This window comes from Melanerpes formicivorus, unplaced genomic scaffold (genome assembly GCF_026170545.1).
Source record: "Melanerpes formicivorus ecotype bairdi unplaced genomic scaffold, bMelFor1.0.p_v2 SCAF_19, whole genome shotgun sequence".
In the NCBI taxonomy this organism is placed as follows: Eukaryota; Metazoa; Chordata; class Aves; order Piciformes; family Picidae; genus Melanerpes; species Melanerpes formicivorus.
The window spans coordinates 13,905,056-13,922,825 of record NW_027142371.1 but is presented as its reverse complement, the minus strand read 5'-3'; the positions used below and the strand labels follow the sequence as shown (position 1 = coordinate 13,922,825).

At 63.9% G+C, this 17,770-nt stretch overlaps 5 protein-coding genes across 8 annotated transcripts; 3 read left to right on the top strand and 2 right to left on the bottom strand.

Annotated features, from left to right (window-relative positions):
• Nucleotides 1-495: 495 nt before the first annotated feature.
• Nucleotides 496-2,653, top strand: SNX21 (sorting nexin family member 21). Its single transcript, XM_068150171.1, has 3 exons — nucleotides 496-1,012; nucleotides 1,150-1,304; nucleotides 1,600-2,653. The coding sequence occupies exons 1-3, from the start codon at nucleotides 730-732 to the stop codon at nucleotides 2,269-2,271; spliced, it is 1,110 nt and encodes a 369-aa protein (XP_068006272.1). The 5' UTR covers nucleotides 496-729; the 3' UTR covers nucleotides 2,272-2,653.
• A 323-nt stretch (nucleotides 2,654-2,976) lies between these two features.
• On the bottom strand, nucleotides 2,977-5,273 carry ACOT8 (acyl-CoA thioesterase 8). The gene is made up of 6 exons (XM_068150174.1): nucleotides 5,139-5,273; nucleotides 4,916-5,052; nucleotides 4,303-4,528; nucleotides 3,897-4,054; nucleotides 3,386-3,577; nucleotides 2,977-3,286 (listed from the first exon to the last, which is right to left on the bottom strand). The coding sequence occupies exons 1-6, from the start codon at nucleotides 5,231-5,233 to the stop codon at nucleotides 3,168-3,170; spliced, it is 927 nt and encodes a 308-aa protein (XP_068006275.1). The 5' UTR covers nucleotides 5,234-5,273; the 3' UTR covers nucleotides 2,977-3,167.
• An 821-nt stretch (nucleotides 5,274-6,094) lies between these two features.
• Nucleotides 6,095-7,579, top strand: ZSWIM1 (zinc finger SWIM-type containing 1; the record flags this gene model as incomplete). The annotated part of the gene is given in 4 exon segments (XM_068150430.1): nucleotides 6,095-6,565; nucleotides 6,568-6,946; nucleotides 6,949-7,001; nucleotides 7,003-7,579. Coding segments are annotated over 4 exon segments (933 nt in total), but the record flags the coding sequence as incomplete, so codon positions are not given.
• Nucleotides 7,580-9,153: 1,574 nt separating this feature from the next.
• NEURL2 (neuralized E3 ubiquitin protein ligase 2) lies at nucleotides 9,154-12,310 on the bottom strand. The gene is made up of 2 exons (XM_068150170.1): nucleotides 11,620-12,310; nucleotides 9,154-9,497 (listed from the first exon to the last, which is right to left on the bottom strand). Exons 1-2 carry the CDS (start codon nucleotides 12,308-12,310, stop codon nucleotides 9,382-9,384), a joined length of 807 nt encoding a protein of 268 aa, XP_068006271.1. The 3' UTR covers nucleotides 9,154-9,381.
• On the top strand, nucleotides 10,522-17,680 carry CTSA (cathepsin A). Of its 4 annotated transcripts, none has more exons than XM_068150167.1 (15): nucleotides 10,522-10,667; nucleotides 13,631-13,794; nucleotides 13,923-14,034; nucleotides 14,148-14,198; nucleotides 14,440-14,526; nucleotides 14,630-14,785; nucleotides 15,065-15,156; nucleotides 15,452-15,536; nucleotides 15,674-15,765; nucleotides 15,977-16,055; nucleotides 16,198-16,346; nucleotides 16,420-16,495; nucleotides 16,595-16,684; nucleotides 16,788-16,889; nucleotides 17,064-17,680. In XM_068150167.1, exons 2-15 carry the CDS (start codon nucleotides 13,631-13,633, stop codon nucleotides 17,145-17,147), a joined length of 1,419 nt encoding a protein of 472 aa, XP_068006268.1. In that variant the 5' UTR covers nucleotides 10,522-10,667; the 3' UTR covers nucleotides 17,148-17,680. The 4 variants fall into 4 exon arrangements, with proteins under 4 accessions (XP_068006268.1, XP_068006266.1, XP_068006269.1 ...); XM_068150165.1 differs by lacking the exon at nucleotides 10,522-10,667 and adding an exon at nucleotides 13,118-13,173; XM_068150168.1 differs by lacking the exon at nucleotides 10,522-10,667 and adding an exon at nucleotides 13,164-13,248.
• The last annotated feature ends 90 nt before the right edge of the window (nucleotides 17,681-17,770 follow it).

The window sequence follows — 17,770 nt, the reverse complement described above, 5'->3', positions numbered from 1 at the left end:
ATAGACATTCCCAAGAAAGCATTGAGGAGGCCGTGGGTGCGGTGCTAAAAAAGGCTGGGCGAGGGCTGGGGCTCAGCTCAATGGCACAGGGAGCATGGCGAGGGCACCCAGGGCGAGGGCAGCTAGGGAAACAGTGGCTGGGTGCCAGGGTAGTCCAGAGGGCATCCTATGGTGGCGGCAGCACAGTGGGATTGGGAGCCTGGGTTTGGGGTACCACTGATTGGGAGTGCCAGGATGTGGGAATCTGGTGTATCAGGACCCTGCAGTGCCAGGCACCGGGGTGTTGGGCTCCTGCGGCCCCAGACGAGGCGACCCGGGGCCGTGCCACGACATGCTGGGCAGCGGACAATAGGAGCGCCGGCCGGGTGAGGTCGGGCAGAGGCTGGCAGCGCTGGGCTGACCCGTGCCGGGCCGTGCTGATCCTGGCTGTGCCGGCCCCGCCGCTGCGATCCGGGTTCCCGGCGGGGGCGGAGCTGCGCAGGGAGGATCCCGGGACGAGCCGCGGCGGAGCGGCCATCGCTCGGCACCGCCCGGGCCAGCGCGGCACGGACCGGGCCGGCAGCGCCCGCAACAGGGACGCGGCTGCACCGGGCCGGGGCGGGGGACAAGGCGGGTACCGGGGCTGCACCGGAACGGGCTGTCCCGGCCCCGCCGTGGTGAGCAGCCCCCGGCCCCTGTCCGTCCCCCCGCGGCGGGGTGCCCGGTGCTGAGCGCCGCGGGACCGGCAGGATGGCTGCGCGCATCCTGCACCGGTTGCGGCACGCGCTGTCCGGGGAAGGCTCCCGGGAGCAGCGGGCACACGGCAGCTGCGAGGCCGAGGACTTCCCGGAGAGCTCGGAGCTGGAGGACGACACGGAGGGGCTGTCGACGCGCCTCAGCGGCACCCTGAGCTTCACCAGCCAGGAGGAGGAGGAGGAAGAGGAGGAGGAAGAAGAGGAGGAGGAGGGTGCCGGAGAGGAGCTGGTGGAGCCGCCGCAGCCGACCGAGGCGGCAGCGGGTGCAGAGGACGGAGGCAGGTGCCGGGGTCAGGGTGCTGGGGAGGCCTCGCTCCCCGTCGGGAGTGGCCCGAGCGGTGTGTGGGGGCCCAGCTGCCCACAGACGCCGGGGTGTGGGGCTTGCCCACGGGCTGACTCCCGTGTCCCGGTGCAGAGTGGGGCCCCGCAGCGCAGCGTCCTGGCGGCAGCCTCCTGACCCGGCAGCTGCAGGAGCTCTGGAGGAGGTCCCGGGGCAGCCTGGCACCGCAGCGGCTTCTCTTTGAGGTCACCAGTGCCAGCGTGGTCAGCGAGCGCTCCTCCAAGTACGTGGTGAGTGAGCCCAGCAGGGCTGGGCACGGGCTGGGCGAGGGGTGGGCACGGGTCCCGCTTCTTCCCTGGGCAGGAGTCCCACGGGGCTGGTGCTTATTTCTCTCTCTTTCCCCGTGCTTCTCGGATGGTGTTGGCGGCTCAGATGAGCCTCAGGTAACTATCACCAACTGGGTGCCGCGGGGGCTCCGCCTGCTCCCTCCTGCCTGGGCAAACGCCGCCGCAGCTGCACCCCCGGCTCTGCCCGGCCGCTCCCGCGGCACCGCCCTGACGCCTGGCTCCCCCCCTTGCCCCGCAGCTCTACACCATCTACCTGATCCGCTCCGGCCAGTTCGACAAGGCCCCCGCTGCCATCGCCCGGCGCTACTCGGACTTCGAGCGGCTGAACCGCCGCCTGCGCTGCCGCTTCGGCTGCGACATGGCCGACGTCGCCTTCCCCAGGAAGAGGCTGCGCCGCAACTTCACCGCCGAGACCATCGCCAAGCGCAGCCGAGCCTTCGAGCAGTTCCTGTCCCACCTGCACTCCATCGCCGAGATCCGCCGCTCCCCCGAGTTCCTCGAGTTCTTCTTCCTGCAGGACCTGCGTGCCGCGCAGCGCCTCACCTGTACCGGCATGTACCGCGAGGCCCTGGCCACCTGGGCCAACGCCTACCGGCTGCAGGACCGGCTGGGGGTCTGCGGCTCTGGCCGGTTCCTCCTGACGCTGGCCGGGCTGGCCGTGTGCCACCAGGAGCTGGACCAGCTTGGGGAGGCGCACGGCTGCTGCGAGCAGGCGCTGCAGCTGCTGGAGGCCCAGGGCAGCCACCCGCTGCTGGGGCCCTTTCTGCAGGCCCACATCCACCTTGCCTGGAAGGTGGGCAAGGACAAGCGGCGCTCGGAGGCACGGCTGCAGGACCTGCGGGAGGCTGGACCCCCGCTGCAGCAGCAGCCCACCCTGAAGGAGTGCCTGATCAAGGAGCCACTGGACTGAGCGTCCCACCACCACACCAGTGCTCATGGTGGTGTGAAGGCAGGGGCCACGCCAGGGTCATGCCCAGGGAGCTGCAAGGGTGCTGCCGTGGGAGGGGATGGGGCACCAGAGCCCCTGCTCTGGGAGCTGGTGTGAAAATGCACTTTCTCTGTGGTTAGTCCGTGCCACAGGGCCAGGCGCTCACGAGCGCTCACCTGGCACTGCCAGGAGCCAGCTGAGCCTCTGCAGGGGGCTTCTGGTGCAGACAGGACTTGAGCTGGGATATACTGGCATTGTGTGAGGGAACGGGAAGGCTTCTGACAGGGGCTGGGGCTCTTGCCAGGAACTTCCCATAAAACTTATATAATAAAAGGACTTTATTCAGTAAAGTCTTGGTGGGAAGAAGGCATCTGCCATGTCTGTTCCACTTCACTTCCCCCAGGGCACCATCAGCAGGGTCCCCCCCCAGCTAAGCTAGGAGCTGCCTCATCCCTTTTACCAAGCCCTTGGTGCCTGTCCTGCAGCAGGACGCTGAGGACAAGCAGAACCAGCAACTGATCCAAGTGCCAGGGCAGGAAGAGGGCAGCAGAAGTGAGAAGGGGAAGCCACATGTGACACAGTGGCACTTTCCCTGCTGCAGGGGTGGAGCCAGCCCTGGTGCTGCTGGCTGTGCCTGCTCTCAGGTGAGCACTGTCAGGGGACAAATTCCAGGAGACAGGGCCTGGCTGGTGATTTGATGGCTTTATTTAAGGCAGGAGAAGGGTGGCTGATGGTAGTGTGCAGTTACATGTTGTGCAGCTGGCAGGTTGTCACAGCAGATGCCTCTGCCACCAGCACTCCTGCCTCATCCACACCTGCTTGGGTGCTGAGGTCGCTCCCTTGGTGTGCCCAGGCTGCAGCTCATGGAGGTTCCTCAGCTAGAGATTGCTCTTCATTTGCCTTGGCTCCACCCTGATGACTCCCTCCTGCACACAGGTGACAGCCAGGACCCCATCCCTGCGCCACAGCCGTCCCTGCACCAGTGCCCGGGCCCCACCTGCAAAGAGGCTCCGTCAGACTGCGGCCTTTGCCACCCCGGGACAGGCAGAGCTGGCCTTTGCTGTATGGGACTCTGGGGCATGTGGTGAGTACTCACCAGCCCAGGGGCTCTCACACTCATACAGCATCCAGTGGTCTGATTGGAAGGGTGAATGGAACCACATGGTATGGTCAAGGGACACCATGAACTTGGTGCGGTACTGCCGGTGCGGGAGCAGCGCCGTGCCCAGGAAGGCGTAGTCGGAGATGTAAGCAGCCACGCAGCAGTGCACCTTCATATCGGTCTCTCCTGCAAAGAACCAGCACTGCCTATCCTCGTGGGCTGGCTGTGGGACAAGCCTCTGGCACGAGGTAAAGCTGGGTCAGCTGCACCAAGGTGCTCTTTCAGCCCCACTCCCCTGGCCATGCCCCCTGGGGAATGCCCACGGTGGCTGAACACAGTACCTGGGTGTCACTTCATGCTCCAGCACCCACATGTGGGCTTCAGCCTCGGAATCCCTTGGCCTCTCTGCGGGCCTGGGTGCAGGCAAGCTACAAACTGCAGCCTTCCCATCCCGCTCCATCATGAGCCCAAGCCTGTGTGCCCACCTGGCAGGACCTGCACCCACCTATGTGCCCTCGTGCTCGCACCCAGAGGAGCTGCTTCGGCTCCTGTGCCTCCAAGCAGAATTTATCTGGAGGGTTGATGGGTTTGATCTCGATTGGCACATCCTCTGCTTGGATCTTGTGGAGGTGTTTCCTGTATTTCTCTGCCAGTTTAGGATCCCTGTAGACCAACACAAAGGTTAATGCCAGGCAGGCCAAGGGCACGTCCTGTTGGCAACAGCTTTAGAGTGGGGAGCCAGTGCCACACTGAGGGGCCTGTCCTGTGCCAGGCACAGGTCCTACCCTGTCCTGTTTTCTGCTCCTGTTCAAGCTCTATCTGAGGTCTCCTCAGGTAGTCATCCTACTTCCTGTACCTCCTCAAGCCCCTGCCACAGAGGGTGTCCCCAGCGTGCACTTTAACCCACTCACTCCAGGAACTTTTTGATGAGCTCCTCTTGCGTCAGCAGATCCTCAGGGGGTGGCACAGAAGGCATGGTGAACTGGTGCTGCACTGGGCTCTCCTCGGGGAGCTGGAAGGAAGCCTGGCAGGTGAAGATTGCCTTCCCGTGCTGGATGGCGTTTATGGAACGAACAGAGAAGCTCCTTCCTGTACGGGTCCGTTCCACCTGGTACAGCACCGGCACCTCAGGGTCCCCTGGCACAGCAGAGGGACATTCTGCTGTTGGGCAACCGTGCACCACAGAGGGCACCTGACCTACAGAGGCTGAGCACTGGGGCCAGAGGGGCTGAGCTGGCAGTGCCATCCACACACCCTTTCTGCTGTGCTGGAGCCAGGATGGTGGCACCTCCTCACCCACGGGGCTCAACCCCAACTCCCCAGTCCCTCTGCTACTGAATTCGATGCCTGGCACCAGTCCCACCATAACCCACCGTCTCCCCGACCCCCCTGCACCTCGTCCCCCACCCCACAGCCACCTCTCAGCCCCGGGCACGCCCCGACTCTGGCATCAGCCCCTCTATCTTTGACCTGCCTGTCCCACTGCGCGGCCCTGATCCCCCCGGTTCCCCGGTGTCCGCCCACCTGCCCGCACAAAGTAGCAGTGCAGCGAGTGGACCTGCTCCTCGGGTCTCACGGTGCGGGCGGCCGCCACCAGCGCCTGCCCCGCGATCTGCCCGCCGAACAGGCGCTGCGTGGCGGGTACCCAGTGGTGCCGGCCCCTGTGGGGGAGAGAGGGGCGGCCGTGAAGGCAGCGACGGGGAGGGCGGCCCGGTCCCGGTGGCCCGGTGCCAACGGCCCCGCGCACCTAAAGAGATTGACATCCAGCCGCTCCAGGCTCAGCACGCTGGTGATCAGCACGCTCCGCAGGTCCCCGGACAGCGGCCGCCTGAGTCCCGACATTGCCACAGCGACGGGGCACAGGCGCCAGCCACAACTACAACATACGGGGCGCGAGGTGCCGCCCACCGAGGGCGGGGGCTGACGGATGATTGGACCTCAGAGCCGCCAGTCATATGGGCGGCGGCAGAAAGCTCTGGACTGCTTGCCTCACCTCCTGCTAGCCGGCTCTGATTGGCTGTATGCAGAGCGTGCGCGGTACGTCAGCCGCCTTAGCGGAAGCGGCGGCGCTATCAGCAGTGGGGCTGTCGGGGCTGTCGGTTCCTGTTTCGGGAGCTGCGGCGTCTGTATGGAGTGGTTCTGTGCCTACGAGCTGGCTGAAGTGTGGGATCAGGCCGGAGCTGCGGGCCAGGCACACCGGGAGCGGCTCCGCGGCCCGGACACGGGGCAGCCTGGAGCTCACTCACCACACGCCGGATTTCCGCGCCCTTCGTCCAGCGGCCAGCCCCGGAGCGGCCTCGGTTGCCCGGAGCGTGCCCACCGCCTCCAGGCTCCGGACGGGGTGGTTTTGGAAACAGCGCGGGCGGTGAGAGGCCCCGCTGCTGGCTCCCCAGGTTCTTGCTGGGCTACAAGCGTACCGGGGCTGCGGGGAGGAAGCCGTGGGGTGCAGCATCCCCTTTGGGGCACAGGGGCGGCAAGGGCGGAGAGAGCCTGGTCCCTCAGAGTGGCGCTGGCCGCTCTCCCGCTGCAGTACAGAGGGCAGGAGTCGGAGGAAGGTGGCTTCGCCGATGTGTAACGGCGGCACTGGGGAGATGTGTGACGGCGGAGGGAAGCTCCTAGCAGCCCTCGGCTCTCGTCCTGTACGGCTGCTCCATAGCCGTGGCGAGAGCGCCCGGCCAGCAGGGGGCGATGTTCTGCGCCTGATTGGCGTCCCCGGGGTGGAGCAGCACGCCGCGATCAGCTCCCGCGGAACCGAGCGGGGCCGGGCCGGCCGCTGCCTGCGCCGTCGCCGGGAGCAGGCGTAGAGAGCCGCGCAACCTCTTGCCGGACCTCCTGACGCCGGAGAGAGGATCTGGGTCACGTACGGGGGAAACAGCGGTGACCTGCAGATGGGCAGTTTTCAGCGCTGGGCTCTCCCTAGAGAGCTGCATCACCTCAGCCCAGTACCACCAGCACTGTGTTCCTAAGAGCCCTCCTGATGCCGAGATGTGCTCTGCTCCCCATCTCGATCACTGCTGCTCGGGCAGCCCCTCACATCCTGCCTGCCTTGGGTCTCGCCCCTCTGACACGCCAGGGTCAGCCATTGCAGAGCCCTGGTCAGGTGCTAGCAGCAGTAGCTGGTGTCAGCCTCTCACTGGCTGTGAGAGTCCCGTGATGGTTCTCCAGAGTCCAAGGTGAACCATCTCTTGCCTCCTTGCAACTCTCCAGTGTTAGCCTCCCCACTGGCTCTCCTCTGGAGTAAGCCTGGGAGCCCTCAGTCCTTATTAGATCTTTCATCTCATGCAGCTGAACTGGAGGTCACAAAGCCCAGAGAGTGAAACAAGGAAGAGATTAACTGGAGGGCCGAGGAACACATCAGGCAGTCTTTGAGTGAGATTTGCACAGAGCCTGCTTCCAGGCTGTGCCTGAGCAAGTTTGCGACGTTGCAGAAGTCTGTGCAGCTCAGAGACACCGGGAGGGACGCTCTGTACAGGTTCTGGAGGATGCCTACAGGGTGTTTGTTCCTAAAAGGCCTGTGCAGCTGTGCTTGCCACTTCAACCAGGTCTTCTACTGACCTGAGGGCACATCCTGGCTGTGCTGAGTTCAGAGGGGAACACCCTGCAGCCAGAAAGTGCTCAGCTGGCAGTGGCAGGAGGGATGATGCCCAGCAGCCTGCGTGGCATGGTGCTGATGGCCTCTTGGGGAGCCTGAAGAATTCCTGGAACGAGTCTTTACATAAATCCTTGCTGGTGTCCTTGCTGCTGAGGTCATGCAGCTTCTCACCCACTGCAGCAGGGGGTTTGAGTGCAGGCAGAAGATCCTCTGGGAGCTGGCAGACAGCGGCGTTGAGGTGAGGCTGGCTGGTCCGTGTGCCAGCCCTTGTGAGCAGCAGGTCTGTGGGAACTGCTTTGTCAGTCTGCCGCTCTCCCAGCTGCCACCTTTACTCCAGTCAAGCCTGTCACTCCCTGGAGGCTCGGCGCGGAAGGGGCAGCTGGGTTGGGATCTGCTGATCACGCTGGATGGGTCACCAGGAGCTGACCTGGCTAAGAGATGTGGCTGGGAGCCAGCCGCGGGGGGGTGCGGTGTGGGAGGTGATGGTATGACAACTGTGATGAAATCTTTTGATCTGTGGCCAACGCCCGCAGGTCCTTGCAGGATCCAGCTGCGGTGTTGTGCAACAAAGGCAATAAATGGGCCTCGTCGTGCTGGGGAGTTTCGTCTGTCTCTGGACAGGACAATGGGGCCGGTGGGATCGGGCAGGGCTGTGGCTGGTGCTGCTCGGTGTGCCTGCCTCGTGGAGCTCTCTGGTTAGAGCAGTGAGGCTGCAGAGCCCGCGGGTGACGATCTCTGCCGCCAGCAGCTCGGCTGTAGGCTGCAGCAGAGGAGTTGTTTGCCTGGTTACAGCAGCTGCTTTCGATTCCTCAGAAAGGGGAACCCGCCCTCCTTGGTCAACAGCTCCAGCAGTGGGGGTCACAGCAAACAGAGCTGTGGTGAGGTGGAGAGCAAAGGCCTGAGACTCATGGGGTGGGGGAGGACAAACCCAGAAGAGCAAACAAGCTCCAGGCCTCGGGTGTTGCTCTCGGCCAGCTGAGCTCCAGCCCAACACCAGCGGCTACGATGCCTGTTGTGGTTGGGACGTGGCAGAGGGGTGCCAGAGCCCCAGCTTGTGGTGGCTCTGGCACTGTTGGGTTTTTTTTCCCCTGATTGGTGCTTCCTCTGGTAACATTTTGGCTTCAGTCAAATTGCCTGTTGCAGGGGCAGGACTGTGGCGTGGTTGGGGATTGCCTCTTGATCCCGAGTTTTGTAACATTACCTGATACCATCGAGTCTCTCTGACTAAATATAGCATCAGGTTTCCTAAAACACGGAACTGGAAACCTGGAGCTGCCTGTTTCACTCCTCAGCAGTGCTGCAGGCCTGCCAGCCTCCTCACTATCTTTCTTCCTAGCATGTGGACATCCCTCTGATTTTTGAGGAGCACTTTCTTCCCCCTGCCACTCACTCTGCAGCTCCAGTCCTGCCTCCTCTCCCAGCATGCCAGCTGCCATCCCCACCAGCCAGGGGGGGTGAGGGGTCTGGGTGAAGGTCTGGTGCTGGCTGCTAGAGCCGGGGAGCGCTGAGCTCCCTCCCAACAGCAGCAGCCTGCAGCAGGTCATCGTGACCAGCTCCATGGCCACAGGCATGTGCCTGAGCAGCTGTGGGTGTCCCTGCAGCACCCGCCCGGCCCCCTCCCCGATGGAGTGCAGGAAATAACTCATCCCAGCTCTTGGGGTAAACATCTTTCCCAAGAGAGGAACAGTCTGGCCGGGATGGGCACCCAGCTGCAATTTATCCTCCTTGTACCGGGCCCTCCCCTGCTCCACCCAGCCCAGCCCGGCCCTCGCCCAGAGCCGAATGGTGATCCCAGCTTTGTTCCAGGGCCATGGACAGGCCCCAAGCGCAGCGGGGACGAGGGCCATGCTCACAGCCTCCTGGCTAGGCTCCCTGCAGCCCTGTGAGATGGCCTGATGGGGGAGGGGAAGAAAGTCCCCTTAGCTGGGGACTCAATCACCCAAAACCGCAGCTTCCTCCTCCGGGCAGCACACCAGCCCCCACAGCTGCCCGGTGCTGGCTTCACCCTTTTGAGGACTGCCACTGGGCTTGTGGTGAAGCCTTGTGCCATGTGGTGCCAATCCCACCAGCCCAGCTCCACCAGCACCTCAGCAACCAGGACCTCCTGCAGCAGGCAGTGCCCTGTTGTGTGTCAGGCAGCAATCCCTGATTCCCCCACGCTCCTTTTCTGGCTGGCATCGCTTTATTGCTCGCTCTGGGCCACATCACCAGCCCCACTGCACCCATCTGTGATGAGGGGAGTCCATCCCCTGCACTGCCCCTGCTCCTGCATCAGCCTGGTGGCAGTGTGTGGTGGGCCAGGGGACAGCCAGGGGACACAGCTCCTGCCCAGGCAGCTGGCCAGCTGCTACTGGGGGGCTGTTGGTACAGGGGTAGCCAGGGCAGAGTCCCCAACACCTCACTCATGTTTGCAGAAGCTCTTGAGTGGTGGTGGCAGGTCCAGGCCATCGATGGCTAGGCGGTGGATGATGTGCTTCTGGATGACCAAGCGGCAGAGGGTCTGCAGAGAGGGCACTGGAAGAGAGCAGAGGAGAGTTGAGCTGAGTGAGAGGTGTGGTGGAGACAGGCCCTGAGGTTCCTCAGTAGCAGCCTGGTTTGTGGCAGCTGTGGTGAACTCAGCTGAGGCAAGAGCAGGCAGCATCCTGCCCTGGGCTCCAGCCAGCTGTGGGCAGAGCTGGGGCCAGGCTGGGCTGGCTAAGCCAGGAGCTCGAGGGCCCTGGGCAGCAAAGCTCTTCCCGTTACTGGGAGAGGGCTGGGAGGGCAGCAGGGTGTCTGAGCTGCACGTTACCACGTCTGGTTTGGTTTTCTCTAGGGGCTGTCGTGCAGCTCCCCAGTGTCTCACTTGCCCACAATGTGCATTCCTCCAGCTCCCTTGATCTCCTTAGAACTATGGAACTGTTTGGGATGCAGCTTTCACACCATCAAGTCCAGCCATTACTCCAGCACTGCCAGGTCACCACTGAACTATGTGCCTCAGCACCACATCTCCATGGCTTTGAAACTTCTCCAGGGATAGAGACTCCACCACTGGCCTGAGCAGCCTGAGCCAGGCCTTGACAATCTTTTGAGGCAAGAAATCTTTCCTTCTACCGCTGCCAGTGCCAGGGTTGTGCTGCCTGCAGAGACTGCTCCTGCCATGCCTTTGGGACAACCACCCCCTGGGCTGTTCCCATGGCTGCCCCTCTGGGCTCTGCCCGGATACCACTCTTGTGACACAGCCTGGTGGGATTCCTCCTGCTGGACCCCTGCGTGCCTCAGCAGTGCTGGGGCAGTTAGCTGCTCTCCTTGGATTTTAAACAAAAGCTGACTCCAGCACAGTCTTTTGGGCCTTGGTTCATCTGCTGCTGTCAAGATCATGGCTCCAGACAGCTCCTGACCTTGGGCTGTGGCCAGGCAGCTGGAGCACCGCTTATCTCTGCTTTGGCACAGGGCTGCGTCGTGCCGGCTGATGGGTGGCAGATGCCCTGTGGCTTTCTTGCCCCTTGCACCACATTGCTGGCAGCTCAGCTGCTCACTTCTGCTTTTCACTTCATCAGCCAGGAGCTGAACTGTGCCTGGTCTGAATCTGAGCCCTGCAGAGGCGCTGCAGAACCCGGGGCTGCCGAGGACTCGGTGAAGGGGAGGAAGGCAGATTGTGCCTCTGCAGCGGTGCCTGTGCCAGCTCTTGGGGACCCACGGCCAGAGGTATGTGATGTCAGCCCAAGGCCCTCATCAGTGGTCAGGGATGGCAACAGGAGAGGACTTCTGAGGTGGCCAGTGTGCTCTGGCCAGCCCCCCCTCAGCCAGCTCTAGGCTAGGGGGCCTGGACACACTTCCTCCCATGTTTGGATAACCAGGCAGTGGGACAGGAGAATCCCAGAGTCCAGCCCTGAGACAGGAGCTGTGCTTTGTGCCAGCTCCTGCCCGTGAGGGGCAGCCAGCACCCCGGTGGTCGCTCTCCTGCCTCACCTAATCCTCCATATCTGCTGTTCCAGTATGGTACTAATTAGCTCTCATTAGCCAGCCTTGGCCTTCCCATCCCACTGCAGCCAGATGAGGCATGCTGGGCATTGCCCAACCCCTGACAGCTTCACAGGGAGTCTGCCCAGGGCACCCTGCAGCCAGGGCACGCGGCAGGCACAGGGGCACAGTGCATGTGCTGGGGTGGGTGGCAGGGTGCAGCCGGATGTTTTGATACCAAGGCAGGAGGATGCCTATCTCTAGGTTGCCACGTGCCCATGGGCAAAGCTGGGCACAGCAAGGGTTCACCAGCTCCTCAGAAGCAGCTCTTGTGTTGGGCTCTGCTCAGGGGTGTCAGGCTGGCCAGGGCTGAGCATGGCGCTGGGGGGGCACAGCTCCATGGTACCACAGCCACCAGCACGCCCACCCCCATCACACTGCTGAGGAAGGGTGACCAGGGTGGGCTCTGCCCCACCGCTGTGGCTGGGAGCTGGTGTGGGGTGCAGCCCCACACGGCAGAGCTTTAGGGCAGCACTGCCTGGCAGGAGTGAGGTCTCACCTGCTCTCCGCAGGGCCCAGAGCCTCCCCTGTACCATCTGCTCCGTGTACCTATGCCACGAGGCACTGCTGGGGACTACAGGGTGACCCACGGGAGCCCCAGCTCCCGGCCCGTCCCCCCCCCGGGGCAGGTACCTACAGCCATACTCCACCGGGATGATCCGGACGCTCTTGGTGGAAGCGAAGACATCGACCACGGCGTAGAGCGGGCGTGCGGTGGGCAGGCGGCGGGCGCTGGGCCCCATGTCCTGCCCGTTGATGACGATGTGCATGTCGGCGGTGCCGTCGGGCTGCGGGGTGTACAGCACGCCGATGCGGCTGCGCCGGGCCGTGGCCGGCAGCACGTTGGTCCTGTACAGCTCGTCCAGGATGTGGCTGTAGCGGCCGGGCCGGCTGCGCCCCACCAGCGCGTCCCGGGGGATCCGCACCTGCTCGATCAGCAGGAAGGGCTCCCAGGGCGAGCACCGTGCCGGGGCCGGTTCCGGCGCCTCCTCCCCGCCGTCCGGCGCCACGCGGTTGTGGCTGCGGGTGATGGCGAACACCCAGGTGTCACCCAGGTTGACCAGGTCTGGCAGGGAGTACTCGGGCACCACCTCCAGGCTCTGGGGGTCGTGGGCCGTCAGCCCCACACGCAGGTGCCCGCACCAGCCCTTCTCCTTCTCCTCGATCTCCACCAGGAAGATCTGCCCCGGCGCCAGCGGCTCCTGGCTGAAGCAGAGCCCGTTGGCAAAGCTCTCCACTCGTGTGGCCCGCATGCGTGAGGCGTCCAGCTGGACATTGGCACCGTGGACGCAGTGGAAGCCGGTGGCGAGCCGGCACCGGGCAGCCATTGCTGCCGCCGCTATTTTTAACTGTCCCTATCACAGCTGCTGTGAGGAGGTGACGGTGACAGCCCCACTGGGCAGGGACGGCCTGGCTGACTTGAGGGGGGGTGTCCTAGTGCTACAAGACAAGGTGGGAGGATACCCTGTGGCTGATGTGGCACAGCTGGGGCACAATTGGACCCCACTGGCACTCTACACAGTTCCCATCTGTGCCAAACAGTGCCCATCTGTGCCAAATGGCGCCTGGCACTGCCTGGTGACGCCCAGTAGTGCCCTTCTATACTACAGTGCTTGGTGACATCCTGCCCATCTGTGCTCAGCAGTGCCCAGCTCTGCAGTGTACCCAGTGGCACTCGGCAGTGCCCACAGTGCCCAGCATTGCCTGGCTGTACCCGGTTGTGTCCTGTGGTGCCTGGCAATGCCCGGTGATAGCTGTCAGTGCCCAGCAGTGTCCATCTGTGGCCAAGGCTGTGCCTTGTCGTGCCCAGTGGCCCCCGGAATTGCCCAGCTGTGCCTGGTAGCATCACCCAGTGCCTGTCTGTGCCCGGCTGTACCCACCAGGGCACCACCGCTCTGCTGCCAGCTGCGGCCATAGTGTCGGTCGCCATGGGCTCCTGCTCCACCAGCACTGGGATCCCGGGGACAGAGAACCCCCCGGCCCAGGGATCCCCCGCACTGGGACCCCTGGGGGTAGGGACCCCTCCGCTGCCCCCCAGCTCCCGGCCCGCGAAGCCGCTCCCACGTGCGCGCGCGGGGCGCTGATTGGCCGTCCCGAGGGCCCGCCCTGATCACGTGATCGCGCGGAGGTCATATGGGTGCGTGTCACGTGCCCCCTCCCGATCAGCGCCGCCAGGAGCCGGGACCGCGGGGTCAGCGGGAAGGGACCCCGGGGGCGGAACTGGACCGGGACCAGGGGGACCGGGAGGCACTGGGGCCAGCCTGGGGTATTGGGGTCAGCCGGGTGGAACGGCATCAGCGGCGGCACCAAGCCGGGACTAGATGAGCATGAGCGAGTGGAGCAGTCCGGCACCGGGGGGGGCAGGGCCGTGCCAGGGTCGGCGGGACGGGACGCGGAACTGGGCTGGCACCGGGAGTGCGCAAGGGACCGGGCCACTGGGACGGACCGGGCTAGACAGGCTCCGGGGAACAGGACGGGCTGGGAAGGTGGCACTGAGCAGGGACCGAGCAGCTGTGAGGGGTCGGGACCGTGAGAAGGACTGGTCTGAGGGATCGGGATGGGTCGGGTCAGTCTGGGTGTGGGGCACTGCTGGGGCCGCAGCCGCTCCCGGTCAGCAGCGCCCCAAGCCCCCACTCTCCTCCCTGCAGATGGGGCCGGTGCTGCCGTGGTTGCTACTGCTGCTGGTGGGTCTGGGTCGAGCTGCCCCCACGGGTCATGAGGTGACCTTCCTGCCCGGGCTGGCCAAGCAGCCTGCTTTCCGCCACTTCTCTGGCTACCTCTGTGCTGGGCCGGGCAAGCACCTGCACTACTGGTATGTGGGTTTGTACTGGCACTAGGCTGGTGCCAGGCTGTGCCCTGTACAACCAGGGCGGCTACCAGGCTGTGCCTGAAGAAATCAAGGCGGGGTTTGGTCTTGCACTCATGGTGATGTGTCCACAGGTTTGTGGAAGCCCAGAGCAACCCCCAGAGCAGCCCTTTGGTGCTGTGGCTGAATGGGGGACCCGGCTGCAGCTCCATGGAGGGCTTCCTGAAGGAGCATGGTCCCTTCATGGTTAGTAGCCACAGCCATTCTGCAGCTGAGGGGCTGGCAGGCTGTGTGTCACAAGCTGCCTTGCTGGGACCAGCCTGATTGTGCCTGTGGGTCACCTCCTTCTGCTTCCCTAGATCCAGCCTGATGGAGTCACCCTGAAGTACAACGACTATGCCTGGAACAAGGTATGGGTGTGAGTGCTGCTGGCCTCTGCGGCTGTGGGGACAGGGTGGCCCCGAGCCAACTCCTCTTGCTCAATTTGTGGTGTTGAGTCCTCCCACAGCCCCCGCCACTGCTGTCCTGTGGGGCAGGAATGTGGCCCTGCCAGCACAGCCCTGGGGCAGGCTGGGCGCCCACGGGTGCCACCAGCAGCCCTCTGCCTCGCCCAGCCAAGAGGAGTAGCTCTGATCTCTGCTGTCCGTGCAGATCGCCAACATCCTCTACCTGGAGTCTCCTGCTGGCGTTGGCTTCTCGTACTCCGAGGACAAGAACTATGCCACAAATGACACAGAGGCAAGTGGCCTGGGCTGCCAGGGGGACCTGCCTCCTGCCCAGCCCTGCCTGGGCACAGTGGGTCTGTCCTTGCTGCCTGACCCCTGTCCCCTCCTGCCTGCAGGTTGCTCACAACAACTACCTGGCACTGAAGGACTTCCTGCGGCTCTTCCCCGAGTACGCCAAGAACGATCTCTTCCTCACCGGGGAGAGCTATGGGGGCATCTACATCCCCACGCTGGCCGAGTGGGTGATGCAGGACCCCAGCCTCAACCTGAAGGTGCGTGGCCGGGCTCTGCAGCCGGCACGTGGGGCCCCCTCTGGGGCGCCCAGCAGGCCTGGCCCCTCAGCCTTTCATCTTCTCCTGGGGTGCTGGCAGCAGCTGCTGGTGGACGTGTCTGTCCCCGCTGCAGGCAACCAGGGGAGTGTCCTCTGGTGCCCCCGACCCTTCCTGTTCCCTCCATGGAGTAAACAGAAGCCACATCTGCTTCCTGCTGCTGCTGCAGCTGCCCTGCAGGGAGCTGGAGCACAACAGGGTTGTTTTCTTCTTGCCTCGCAGGGAATCGCTGTGGGAAATGGCCTCTCCTCCTACGAGATCAACGACAACTCCCTGGTTTACTTTGCCTATTACCATGGGCTGCTGGGCACCGAGTGAGTGGAGGGGGCAGTAGGATGGTGGCCACGGGGCTGATGGCTTGCCATCCCTGTGCCAGCAGGATGGAGCTGGCTGGGTCAGTGGTGTGCAGAATGGGAAGTTGTTGGCCTGATTGGGGCCAGCAGCCAGGCTGTGGGGCAGTGCCTTGTCCTAGGCATCTCCCATGGGCACTTGTTCATGTGCTGTGCCAGGCACCAGGCCAGGGTACTGCTGGGCAGGAAAGCTGCCTGGCTTTGTGTTGGAGTTGCCACCTGGGCATCGTGGTCCAAGTCCCTTGGTCTCTGCCTGCAGGCTGTGGAAGGACTTGCAGGCGTTCTGCTGCTCCCAGGGAAAGTGCAACTTCCATGACAACTCCAACTTGAACTGCACCCTCAAGGTGAGCAAAACCAGACCCCCTGAGCGCATGCCCGGCACCAGTGCCCATGGGTAGCACCCACCCACCTTGCTGTGGACAGGCCCACGGGTCCTTGAGCATCCTGCTAAGTCCCAAACCCTTCCTGTGGCTCACTGTAGATGCAGGAGATGATTCAGATCGTGGAGGAGTCTGGCCTCAACATCTACAACCTCTATGCCCCATGTGATGGTGGTGTCCCTGGGAGCATGAGGTGAGAGTGGCTCCACTTGAAACGGAGACTCCAGGCACTGGCTCACTTGGATTTGCCAGATCCCGGCGAGCAGAGGGGTGTGGTGGGCTGTGCCAGGATGCCCTTAGACAGGTGGACCCTGCCTGGGTGCTCTTGAAGACTCCCCAGAGAGGGTGCTGAGCTCCTGTTCCCCCAAGCATTCAGTCTGTCCCCATGCTCGTTTGGGCTGCAGGTACGAGGGCGACTGTCTTGTCACGCACGACTTGGGCAACTCCTTCATCCGGATGCCAATGAGGTTCTCCTGGCGGCAGGTGAGCCCAGGTGCCCGTGCCACTGGGCTGCAAGCATTCCCAGCCACAGCACAGTGATGCCAGTGGGCAAAGTGGACAGAGAGCTGTTGGTGTGGGGCAGCACCGGGTGCTGCTGTGGCAGGGACTCCCTTTACTGTCTCAGAACCTGTTCCGGATGCCGGTAGCTCGGAAACAGGTCCGGATGGACCCACCCTGCACCAACTCCACCGCTCTCAGGGTGTATCTGAACTCTCCAGAGGTGAAGAAGGCTCTCCACATCTCCCCCGATGCCCCAGACTGGGAAGTGTGCAGGTGAGAGAGCTGCAGGCGGGGAGGGAGGGCCGTGGGTGGCAGCAGCCGCCTGATGCCCACGCTTGCTCCGCAGCTTCGAGGTGAACCGCAGCTACAAGCGCCTCTACATGCAGATGAACGACCAGTACCTGAAGCTGCTGGGAGCCACGGTGAGTGCCGGGGAGAGCCCCCCGGGCCCTGGCACCGGCTGTGCCAACCTGTCCGGGGCTGCTGCCCTGTGAAACGCTGACCCTCCTCCTGCTCTGCAGAAATACCGGATCCTGGTGTACAACGGCGACGTCGACATGGCCTGCAACTTCCTCGGTGATGAGTGGTTTGTGGACTCCCTCTGCCAGAAGGTAAATTGGGAGAGCAGGGCCTGGGCCGGGTCCGTCACCGGCTCCGGGCTGCGCAGCCGGCTCTGGCACTGCCTGGCACTGAGGGTGCTGCTGCCGGTCCCAGGTGCAGGTGGCTCGCCGGCCCTGGCTCTACAGTGAGCAAGGCGAGAACCAGATCGGGGGCTTTGTGAAGGAATTCACCAACATTGCCTTTGTCACCGTCAAGGTAGGGCTGGGGGGCCCTGGGGAAAGGGGGCTGTGGCATGCATATGCCAGACACCAGCGCTGGGGGCACTGGGGCGGTGCTGGCTGAGCCGTGCTCAGTTGTTGGGGGGGAGGTGCTGAGAAGCTGTGGGCTGCTCGGGGCTGGCATCAACCTTCTGCTGCCCATTCCTCGCAGGGAGCCGGCCACATGGTGCCCACGGACCGGCCGCTCGCCGCCTTCACCATGTTCAGCCGCTTCATTAGGAACGAGCCTTACTAGTGTCTGGGGGCAGTGCCCGGCTGCCCACACCACTGGCACCTCCTGCATCGCCCGTCCTGGCTGTGCCTGGGCTCCCTGCGCCGTTGAACGGGGTCACTGCTGCAGCTGGTGGAGCTGGCTGGGCTGGCCGGGAGGGGGGAGTCAGGACAGCTGGTGGTGGGTGAAGGCCAAGGGGTCTGGGGGCTCTGTCCTTGCTGGGTGAGGAGCTGTGCCCCTGCCGCAGCTACCTCCTCGCTTCTGGGTTCCTCTCACCCCCTCCCTGCCTGGGGGATGCTGTTGCTCCTCCTGATATGGGTGGGCAGACACAGCACATCCCTACAGCCCTGGGCAGGCTCCAAGGCAGCTGCCTCTGCCAGGGAAAGCACAATTCACGTGGGGGCTGCTCCACAGGGGCTCTCTGCTCCCCTCCAACTCACTCCCACCTCCGATCCCAGTGAAAGGAGGCTTTACCACGGAGATGGTCCCACCACCCGCTCCCTGCCCAGGGCACACAGTGCTTCTGGGAGCTGGCAATAAACTCTCTGAACAAGGTCTTTCTGCCCCTCATTGCCCAGCTCCTGGCACCCAGTGTTCTGCTGCACTTTGCTCTCTGCACAACAAGGATCCTGCAGAAAATGAGTGCC